General features: G+C 38.6%; 1 protein-coding gene across 7 annotated transcripts in view; it reads right to left on the bottom strand.

Moving 5' to 3' along the window:
* The window catches only part of LOC128702873 ((E3-independent) E2 ubiquitin-conjugating enzyme UBE2O), a 171,543-nt gene that overhangs the window by 152,505 nt on the left and 6,635 nt on the right, over positions 1 to 12,403 (bottom strand). For 5 of the 7 annotated variants that reach the window (XM_070102546.1, XM_070102549.1, XM_070102548.1 and 2 more), the window contains exons 2-3: positions 6,850 to 7,023; positions 4,124 to 4,291 (exon numbers count right to left, since the gene is read on the bottom strand). In XM_070102546.1, coding sequence (XP_069958647.1) covers positions 4,124 to 4,291; positions 6,850 to 7,023 — 342 coding nt within the window. The remainder of the gene's footprint in view (positions 1 to 4,123; positions 4,292 to 6,849; positions 7,024 to 12,403) is intronic. The other 2 variants (XM_070102547.1, XM_070102552.1) reach the window with 1 other exon arrangement.

Below are 12,403 nucleotides of genomic sequence, written 5' to 3'. Positions count from 1 at the left end.
TACAATGGATCAGGAAATATTTGTCAGGAAGACAGCAGCGAGTAATGGTACGTGGCGAGGTGTCAGACTGGGCACCTGTGACCAGTGCTGTTTCTGGTATTTGTGAACGACATGACAGAAGGAATAAACTCTGAGGTGTCACTGTTTGCAGATGATGTGAAGTTGATGAGAAGAATTCATTCGATCGAAGACCAGGCAGAACTACAAAGGGATCTGGACAGGCTGCAGACCTGGTCCAGCAATTGGCTCCTGGAGTTCAATCCCACCAAGTGCAAAGTCATGAAGATTGGGGAAGGGCAAAGAAGACCGCAGATGGAGTACAGTCTAGGGGGCCAGAGACTACAAACCTCACTCAAGGAAAAAGATCTTGGGGTGAGTATAACACCAGGCACATCTCCTGAAGCGCACATCAACCAAATAACTGCTGCAGCACATGGGCGCCTGGCAAATCTCAGAACAGCATTCCGACATCTTAATAAGGAGTCGTTCAGGACCCTGTACACCGTGTACGTTAGGCCCATATTGGAGTATGTGGCACCAGTTTGGAACCCACACCTAGCCAAGCATGTAAAGAAACTAGAGGAAGTGCAAAGGTTTGCCACAAGACTAGTCCCAGAGCTAAGAGGTATGTCCTACGAGGAGAGGTTAAGGGAAATCAACCTGACGACACTGGAGGACAGGAGAGATAGGGGGGACATGATAACGACTTACAAAATACTGAGAGGAATTGACAAGGTGGACAAAGACAGGATGTTCCAGAGACTGGACACAGCAACAAGAAGACACAGTTGGAAGCTGAAGACACAGATGAATCACAGGGATGTTAGGAAGTATTTCTTCAGCCACAGAGTAGTCAGGAAGTGGAATAGTTTAGGAAGAGATGTAGTGGAGGCAGGATCCATACATAGCTTTAAGCAGAGATACAATAAAGCTCATCATTCAGGGAGAGTGACCTAGTGGCGACCAGTGAAGAGGCGGGGCCAGGAGCTTGGACTCGACCCCTGCAACCTCAACTAGGTGAGTACAACTAGGCGAGTACACACGCACGCACACATGGACACATGCACACACGCACACGCACACACACACACACACACACACACACACACACACACACACACACACACACACACACACACACAGAAGGGTACAGAAGTCTTGATCCAATGTTCATCAACTTAGCTGCTATCTCTCCATCTTACTATCAGAAGGCAAACACTACTTTTCAAGCCTCTAACAAGCTGGTTTTGCTAGCCTTTCATAGATACTACCTTGTTTACATGACAACAAACTAAATCCCATAGGCCACTCCAGTCTACCTTACCCACAATACCTAGTGAATGTCCTCTGAACAAACTTTCTGAACACTCCTTCCAACAGTTTCCTTGATACACACACCAATTGCTGTTGCACTTGGTAATTTAAAAAGGCCCTACAATATGTGATGCAAACTACTAGTGAAGAAAGAAAAGGGCTTTGTAATGTACTCGCCCTTCTAATTATTTTCTACAGTATTTTCTCTGAAGTACTTGCTTATATCTATCACTGTGTTTGGAAATGGAACTGGTGAAAGTGGCTGGACATTACTAAAGATCATATATTTGTAAGGATGAATGACATACTGTATATGGTATGAATGCAAAATAGTAAGCAGGTGGTGTCAACAGAAGTAAAGTGCAGTCTTAAATGGGTTTGAAGGGAAATTAAAAGATGGGAAACTTTAAAAATGATTACAATAAATAATTTTTAAAGCAAGAGTGCATCCAATACTAAATCAGTAGCTGAATATTTTACAAGCTTTAGTCTGCCTGTAATGAAGAAAATTACACATGTAGCACTGTGTTAACCTTACATTTATTATTAAAAGTTTTTTTTAACACATCAACCATCTCCCACCAAGGCAAGGTGACCCAAAAGAAAGAAAAACCTAAAAAGAAAGAAAAAAAACTTTCACTATCAGTCAACATTTTCACCATCACTCATACATAATCACTGTCTTTGCAGAGGCGCCCAGATACGACAGTTAGATAGTCACTCCCAACTGCCAATATCCCCAACCCCTCCTTTAAATACTGTATTTAATATGATAGTGTGAAAAGAAAACTAACCATCACTTTCTTATTACATTAACACAAGACATTTAACACTGAGATATAACAAAAAATACTGCTATAAATTCAAACTCTACTGAACTTCTCAAGACACAGCATACATGATCAAAAAGTTAAGAACTGTATTTGCCGAAAAACATTAAAAAGATAGCAAATGCTTAATTTAAAAATATATATAGTACACACCCTTCCTGATGATATTACTATAATATACAATACAGTATAAACTTATTTAACATGTACAAGAATACAAAATTTCTAAGAAAGTGAGAGAGCCAACAAGTAGCTTGACACAGTATCCGCACCCTTCATCATCTCACCTGATGTAAGGCTCAACAGAAAGAAGAACGAGTAACAGAAAAAACTCTTGAGGATTTGAACAAAAGAACATGATGAATGCTGCCTGAAGATTGTTGTGAAGAATACCATGGAAATAAGAAGTGGCACATCAAGTATAGAACAGGTCCTATGATGACATGAAAAAACAAAGGTTAGAGGGCCATAGGGATGCATGGGGGATTTACTATCAACACCTTACAGGAGAGTTCCCAAGGTAACATGGATTCAGAAACCATTTGACAAATGGACAGCTTTTAGACATAAACCCCTATAGCCTATTTTCCTAACTCAATTATAACATAATGAACCGTTTGGCCATAATAAAAGCCCTAATGTTTTTACATATTTATCATATGTTTATTCTTTCCCATCTATTAAGAGCATACCATATATGCATTATTTAGAGAAAATATCTAAATCTATTTGTCATTTTGCCTACACTTCACTGTGTTAGATCAAAACAAAATGCATATTACAAGGATTTTATTTTTTCTAATCCTTGCTTCCTTTTTCTTGTTACAGTCCCTTACAGTCACCTCTCTAAGGAAGTTCCTCCTTGATTCATCCTTCAATTACAGAATATTTGCCCAATATTAATCCTAAATATTTCAATCCCTTAACAATACTTAAACATTACCAGAATCCTACAATCATGAAGAAAACCAAATTATTTTTAAGTATACTAGAGCAAAACATATTTCAATTTCTCATTTTCAAATAAATATCACTTTTATCAATGCATCCCTTCAGCATTGTTACATAATCAACATGGAACTCAATTATCACCGACTGCACGAGAAATAAAATATTGCAAAAATCAAATTGACAAAAACCTAGTTTTAATTTAGGCTTACCTCGCCTATGCTGGTTTAAATTTAAGTACGGTACTACAAAGACATGCAGATGTACAATACATACACACTAAAAAAAAATCACAGTAACATATAAATAAAACTTTTGATAACTAGTCATCCATTTAGAAAACAACGAACAAACTCTTTCTGTTCTTCACCATATATTTTGATTTAAACAATACTGCAACCAAGAAGTTTACATTGCAAAAGGAAAATTAAAAAAAAAAAAAATTATAACTCTGCATCATAATTTAGTGTTCAGAGACTGAGAACATTGCTGGACAAACTAACATATTCAAGATTTACTCCATTCATAGCTCTATGGGGACCATAGCCCACTGAGTTCAAAACTATTATTAATGAGTCCAAGATTTATAAACAGACCTATGCTGCTAATTTATATTTTTCATATATTATGTCCTTCAGCCAATGTCAAATATCCTGAGCATTGCCTAAATTTACTTTCTCATTAGTACCCTTACTAGGCCTTGATCTCTCCTATAATATATGCACTGCTATACATAAACATGTTATGTGTGCCAAATCAGTAGAAAATTTTAAGAAAAATTTGTCACATTAGCAAGTATTACTATTACATTTCAAAAGTGTGCATATATTAAGGGTATGTACATATGCACATCCCAGTTGCCTTTGTCTAAACTAAGCAATAATCTCAGTCCAGAAACACTAAAGCACATTTAAGAAAGCTTTAAAACATTTTTAAGGCAAAAAAATATTGAAGATCTATTGGGAGAAACACCTAAATGAAGTAGCACAATGTACGCCATATAAGGTTACCATGAGCTTTTTGACAGTTACCAATCTAACCCTGTCTCGTGTATCCCGCATATCATCCAGTTCCAAAGCTTCACCATCAGACATGATGCATCTGGAGCCATCAGCGCACACCATCACCAGTCGGCACTTCACCATGTGCACCATTCCCACCCAGGAGTCTAAAGCTACAGCAATATCAGTTGTAAACTCCTGAAAAGCAAGAAAATTAAATTTTAAAAAATTATTTCAATACACTATTAGGCAATATTTAATGACTATATAAAAAATTAATCAATGCTCTATAACAATTAGAGTATCTACATAACACTTCCTCTAATACTTTTAAAAATATGAACAGCCCCATAGATGGTAGTGTCAATGATATACAATTTTATTAATTTGTGCATGGTGCCAGAATGAAAAGGTAAATTCTAAAATCTCCAGGGCACTGAGACAAATAGATTAGTCAGCACTAAGTCAATAAAAAGGTATATATACATCAGCTTGCATATCATACTCTCTCAAGCTAAAACAAAGTCATCAAAATAAAAATTAATCACACTATCAGTAAAAGATAAAATAATACGCTCGCATATGGGTAAAATATCCAGAGTCAATTAAAAGACATATCAAACTGTTGCCAGAATGAGGATGAGTGTCTTCAAGAACAGGCAACAGGAGCCAACTTTTTTTATGAAAAAAAAACTGGTATCTATTAACCCCATAGTCAACCCTCAATTTAACAGATCTCAACTTAATGAACTTAGGAAATAGTATGAGAAAATCTGCTATATCAAACTATTTGTAAAGAAGACAAAGTACATTGTTTCCAGAACTGTCCATGCTACAATCACGGCAAAACAAAGTCTCCCTTCTATCCACCACAGCTACCATGACCAGCAACCTTACCCCCCCCCCCCAATCTCTATTAGTACTGCATGGTTTTATCCACAAATCTTACCCCACTGCTACTTAAATGGAATAAGTGCTTGTACTGTATTAAAAGGATATTTCAATTGCTATTCTATGTTTTTTATACTTTTCTGAATAATCTAAACATGATTGGCTTCATCATAGCAACGAAATGTCAAGATAAAGTCTATCATGATTTCCAGAAATAATGTACTACAAGTACACCACTGATTTTCCAGCAACGGATGGTCCAGCACCTCCTTTAGTCCAGGCAAAATTACGAGCAGGAACTTGAAATTCCCACACCTGCTAGACCAGGTTACTGGGCAGCCCACAGATGGCACTGAGTGTAGCTGTGCTCACATGGATTGTATGCACTGCTTGCCAAGGATATGTAATCTTGATGAAAATCTGGCTGAGTGGACGAAGGACAATGAAGAAACACCTGTTGTGAATCATCTTACGGACTCAGAAATTATACACTGTTCTGAATGCGGATAAAAATATAGAAAGTGATGAAGATGAAACAGATGTAGCTGAAAGACTTTCCTATGACAAGTTAATTGAGTTGGTGAATGAATTAATCAAGGGGCCAAAGCAACATACCACCTTTACAGAACAAGAACTAATGAATTTGCATTTGTTCCATAAAAAATAACACAGGGAAGGATCAAAACACATGAAGCAACTTCACTTGGATGAAATGTTTCAAAAGACTGCCAAAAAGAATGTGTGTCCTGTAGCTTCAACTTCAAGTACCCTTGATGCCACGCCAGCAACATCATCAATCCAAGATGAAATGATTAACTATGAAATAGACAGTAATCATGACAGCTCTCAACTTCCAGATAAATATTCCATTAAAAAATCTTGCTTAATTATTTTAATAATTTAATTTACATCTAATATTTCTTTAATTTAAGGGTCTAGCAGTCCATGGTGCTTTAGTGACATATTTGAAGTGTATAATTAGAGGGTTAGTATGTACTGATGAAGGTGACCACCACTGGTTCAGCAAAACGGTTAATCCGGCAAAGCTTTGGAACCAGGAGTGCCGGAAAATCGGTGGTGTACCCGTACATGAACTAGATTAACCAAATAAAAAAACATGCATATATTTTCATTCTATATTAAAAAGCAAATCATTTAAACCTTTGTTATTAACTTTTACAAGTGCATACACAAAATGAGAGGAATTGTCATGAAAACAGACTAACTACACTTAGTAAAACTGATTCTTTTTAATGGTACCAGTATAGAATGAAAGTGTCTTCAGGGTGTATTATTTGTATTGCCAAAACTTGAGGAACCCCCACAAACTACAGATTAAAAGATGGGGAGCTTAATATTGAACATTAATCAAACTACAGTATATATCTGACTAAGGAAAACAAAAAACAAATTAAATAAATCATACCTGGCTGGGAAAAATGCTTACCATTTTGAAAAATGGTATTTAGCTAGGAACCTAACATATCCATCACCTGATATCAAACAGTTCAGATACAAGATTGGTTGAAATCATAGTGGCTTTCAGTTTCACAATTTGGTAGTCCTATCTTGTCTGGCTCGTGACTTATGAAATCTGAACTTATGTTTTGTGGTGCAGGTATTTTTGCTTCAAGATCCATTTTTCTGTTCTAAAAGCAAAACAGTCTTGAATTATTGCATTACTTTTATTTAGGAATGTGATAATTGGTTAATTTTGGTATATGTAAACCTTACCTAACCCAAAAGAGTACATGTGGAGTAATCACATTAGGTTAATATACTGAAGTACAAAACCAATGTTGTGAATTAGGATAGGTTGTAACCAGACAAGGAAACCAGTAATCAACAAGCTTGACTTTAATTACCTCAAGGGGAGTGAGGTCATTACTATCAACATTTAATATTACATGCTTTGTTCCCACAACTTGCACACTGGAAGTCACATGAACTTGGCGGCAATAACCTCGCTGTGTGTCCTTTCCCCGAATCAAACGACGTACAACATCACCAGGCATTAGTGAGCGATCTGCCAGTCCTACCTGCAAACATAAAACAAATGTAAAATGAATGTTATGTAAACAGATTTCAAATAAAAGTACAAAAATTACAAAAAAAATCATATATTAGTACGTTTATTTAGGTACAGGTACACATCAGTACAGTACAACCCCCGTATCCACTGATTCGGTATCTGTGGTTTCAGTTATCCACGGTTTACTCTGGCCTAAAAATACCTCTCAATTTTGCATAATCATAGCCCCAAAGTGCAAAAGTAGAGAAACTGGCAGTTCTTCAAAGCTTAAGAGCAGCCGTGAAGTGCTTCCCGTCAGTGAAAAAGTGATAAGTCTCCACTTACTGTGGATAATTTATCAATTAAACTTTATAATAGATATGTATAGAACTTGTATACAAGGTTTGCTACTATCCACACTTTCGGTATCCACGGCAGGTCCTTGGAACGTATCCCGTGCAGATGCAGGGGTCCTACTGTACAATTATTATCCATAGTGTAAATTACCTAGGATAACCCAAAAAAGTCCTAGGTAAACAGCAACCCCCCAGGGAGATACTATCGTCCTACCAAGTGAGTGTAAAATGGAAGCCTGTAATTGTTTTACATGATGTTAGGATTGCTGGTATCTTTTTTCTGTTTCATAAACGTGCAAGATTTCAGGTATGTCTTGGTACTTCTACTTACACTTAGATCGCACTACACATGCATGTATACAAGCATATATATACACACCCTTCTGGGTTTTCTTTTTTCTTACTGGTTCTTGTTCTCGTTTATTTCCTCTTATCTCCATGGGAAAGCAGAACAAAATTCTTCCTCTCCAAGTCATGTGTTGTAAGAGGCAACTAAAATGCCAGGAGCAAGGGGCTAGTAACCCTTTCTCCTGTATGTACATTACTAAATTTATAAAAAAAAACTTTCATCTTTACGTGCCAGCGTGCCCCGTTGTGCTCCGTGTTTTCTCGTGTTTTCACGGTCGCTCTTACGTGCTAGAACTTTAATTTGTGCCATCAATCTTATACGATACATCCCCCTAGCTCCTGGAACCAATCTTGGGTGGAAGACATTATATACTGAGTCAAATAAGGAGAATTAGTGTGCACTACCTAGCAGAGTTTACTGCCAGAGGGGAATAGGCCTAGTGTGCCATGTGCAAAATAATAATAATAGAACTTTTTTTTGTCAGAGGAAAGAAAGTCTCCCTGATAATATTGTGTATACATAGTGTATAGTGTATACTACAGTGGCTCCCTAGTATAGATAATAGTATATAGATAATAAAGGCTAAAGTGTCATTTGAAAACAGGTGAATTTGTAAATGAAGTGATAAGCCTATAGAGGCAGGTGCCAGAAGTCGCCAGAAACTTACCACACTGGTCAGCTGTTTTAAATCTTCCTGGCCTGCTAGTGTACTCGCATATAATCTAGGGATACCAGTGATTAGCAGAATACAGTTTTGTAGTAGCAACTAACCAGTATTGTAATAGTACTTAGTGGAGTGGAGTGACTTTCAATGGTTTCTATTTTCTTGAAATACCAGACGTATACTGTGAATCTCATATAACCTGTAGTTACCAGCGGTCGCAATATACATAACGAGAAGCAAATATTACTACAGAAAAAGCGTCCTTCCTCCAAAATTTCCACCAGTCAACTATAGTGATAATATAGCATTTATTGCGGTGGAGACAGAAAAAACCTATAAAAGCTAGATACAGTGATTGATAAACAAGGGTTGAGGTCGACCATTCGTCATTGTAGGAGCTGCCAGCAATCACCGGTTCTTCAACACACAAGTTATACTTTTTGTATTAATCAAATCATATATTACTCAGGTAGATAACTTCCAGTAGATCCTTCATGTGTTAGCCCAAATCACCGACCAGTATGTTTTAAATAAGTGACCCACTGATCACATCAGACTGGTTCCAAACCCTCGACTGGTCCGAACCCTCGACCGATTTCAAACGGATTCGTTGGACAATAAAGCACACTGCAAATGGATGGGGTTGTAGGCGCCCTTATAAACACAAACAATAAATAAAAAACAGGAACGTACTCCAGTAAGCTGTCCTAACATATAAGTACAGTTAGAAATAGAAATACAAATAGCCAGAGCTTCACTTTAAGGAGGTTATTAATAGAGTATTCAAGAGATTGCTAGTAGAATTACAGTAATTCAACCATTCAAATCATTATGAAGCTCTGTGTAGTCTGCAATCAATCAAACAAACGGGCTTCCACATGGATAAATTGTCATTTTTGTGGAAATTGGTGTCACGCCCCTTGTGCAAATATCCAAGAACTAGCTACAAGAAGTATTAAAACAGGGAAGTGTTTTTGGGTATGTCCAAATGAGAGAAATCTGTGGACTAATATCACATTGGTATTAAAAGAGGATAACATCAAAGCTGCTTTCATAGACAACCTGGAAGCTTTCTACAACAGATGGGAACATAAAAAGTCTGGGCTGGATGGTACTGCCCTTGATGCTGGTCATGTAGACAGAAACTATAAGGCAGGAGGTGATGTCCTGGTTGTCAGTAAATGTGGGGCTGATAGTGCTGTCCTGGTAGACAGTAATGGTGAAGCTGGAGATTTTGTCCAGGTATGGGAGACAGGAGCCGTAGTGGGGAATCAAGTGTAGTCAAAGATAAGATTAAACCAATATTGCAAACTAGAAATACCACAGGAAATAGCAAACAAGAGGACTCCACTAGCAATAGTGAGGATATATTACCAAAAACAACTGGTGGGAGCTCCTTTGTTGGTGCTAGGGAGGATAGGAATAAGACAGGTAAACATGCGCCAACAGGGAATAGTCATAGAAACCCAAGGCAAACATGCACCAACAGGGAATACAGTCAGAGAAACCCAAGGCAAATGGAAACCAAGCCTGTGCACATACTATGCACTTCGTATCTGCAGGCATGGTAAATCTGGAAAAACAGATGGGACATGCAACTATGACCACCCTAGAAAATACCGTGCCCATATGACAACAGGAAAATGCAAACTCCCTTCCTGTAAGCTTTTTCACCCTGAAATGTGTCCCTCTTCAGTACAGGAAAGACTGTGCTATAATTTAAATTGCCAGGCACACCATCTAAAGGGGACAAGAAGATACAAAACATCCAGGCCATGGGAAAAACCTGGGTAGCCACAGCCACTCAAGAGGGAGAGGTTTTTTAGTGCCAAGAAGAAAAAAAACTGGCAGGAAATGGCGGAAATCGTACACCAAATCCAGTCATTCCTGGAGTGGAACCAGAGTCAATGGCCTCCACTCCAAACCAACAGATACAGATACTAATGCCGGAAAAAAAAAAAACAGTACCAACAATACCACCAGTCCGATGACATTCTTCTTTGCAAATATACAGGGTCTAAAGCCAGAAACAAACAACAAAATACCTTTCATCCGTGGACTGCTTGCAGAGGCAAAGGCAATGTTCGCGGCTTTCACCGAGACCCACATAAAGGATCACTTGGACAACGAAATATGGATCCAAGGTTACAACCTATACAGATGCAACAGAGTGAACAGGCAAAAGGGGGGGGGGGGTTGGCCTGTACACTGCAGAGTCACTTGTGCGCACAGAACTGCTGAATGCCTCAAATTGTGTAGTGGAAGTTTTAGCAGTAAAGATCGAGAACCAAAACCTACTCATTGTGGTAGTCTACAAGCCTCCGGATGCAACATCCCAGCAATTCCAGGAACAGCTGTTAAAAATTGACCACTGTCTGGAAAATCTGCCAGCTCCTGCACCCAACATCTTGCTCCTGGGGGATTTCAACTTAAGGCACCTAAAATGGAGGAATATAGCAAATATTGTTGCAGTAATAACACCAGGAGGCAGCTCTGATGAAAACACACACAAGCTTTTAAATCTCTGCACAAAATTCAATTTAAACCAGCAAATAATAGAGCCTACTAGACTGGAGAATACACTAGACCTCATCTTCACTAACAATGATGATCTGATACGAAATGTCACCATATCAAAAACAATATACTCAGATCACAACATAATTGAGGTTCAGACATGTATGCGCGGACCCCCAGACCGACATAATGAGATTAGTCACGAGGGAGCATTCACCAAATTCAACTTCAATAACAAAAACAAAGTGGGACCAAGTAAACCAAATCCTAACTGATATAAGCTGGGAAGATATACTAAGCAACACAGACCCCAACTTATGCCTAGAACAGATTAACTCGGTGGCGCTCGATGTATGCACAAGGCTTATTCCTCTAAGAAAAAGGAGGAGTAGATGTAAAATAGAAAGGGACAGGCGCTCCCTTTACAGGCGACGGAAAAGAATAACAGAGCGGCTAAAAGAGGTCAATATATCTGGAAGGCGTAGGGAGACACTGGTCAGAGAAATAGCAAGCATCGAACTTAAGCTAAAGGAATCTTATAGGAGTCAGGAATCGCGGGAAGAACTAAAAGCCATAAATGAAATCGAAAGAAACCCAAAGTATTTCTTCTCCTATGCCAAATCAAAGTCGAGAACAACGTCCAGTATTGGGCCCCTACTTAAACAAGATGGGTCCTACACAGATGACAGCAAGGAAATGAGTGAGCTACTCAAGTCCCAATATGACTCAGTTTTTAGCAAGCCGCTAACCAGACAGAGTCGAAGATCAAAATGATTTTTTTATGAGAGAGCCACAGAATTTGATTAACACAAGCCTATCTGATGTTATCCTGACACCAAATGACTTCGAACAGGCGATAAATGACATGCCCATGCACTCTGCCCCAGGGCCAGACTCATGGAACTCCGTGTTCATCAAGAACTGCAAGAAACCCCTATCACGAGCTTTTACCATCCTATGGAGAGGGAGCATGGACACGGGGGTCATCCCACAGTTACTAAAAACAACATAGCCCCACTCCACAAAGGGGGCAGTAAAGCAACAGCAAAGAACTACAGACCAATAGCACTAACATCCCATATCATAAAAATCTTTGAAAGGGTCCTAAGAAGCAAGATCACCACCTATCTAGAAACCCATCAATTACACAACCCAGGGCAACATGGGTTTAGAACAGGTCGCTCCTGTCTGTCTCAACTATTGGATCACTACGACAAGGTCCTAGATGCACTAGAAAACAAAAAGAATGCAGATGTAATATATACAGACTTTGCAAAAGCCTTCGACAAGTGTGACAATGGCGTAATAGCGCACAAAATGCGTGCTAAAGGAATAACGGGAAAAGTCGGTCGATGGATCTATAATTTCCTCGCTAACATTACACAGAGTAGTAGTAGTCAACAGAGTAAAGTCCGAGGCAGCTACGGTGAAAAGCTCTGTTCCACAAGGCACAGTACTTGCTCCCATCTTGTTCCTCATCCTCATATCTGACATAGACAAGGATGTCAGCCACAGCACTGTG

This window comes from Cherax quadricarinatus, chromosome 82 (assembly GCF_038502225.1).
Source record: "Cherax quadricarinatus isolate ZL_2023a chromosome 82, ASM3850222v1, whole genome shotgun sequence".
Taxonomy (NCBI): Eukaryota; Metazoa; Arthropoda; class Malacostraca; order Decapoda; family Parastacidae; genus Cherax; species Cherax quadricarinatus.
The sequence above is the reverse complement of the archived record's forward strand: the minus strand, read 5'-3'. Positions and strand labels throughout refer to the sequence as shown.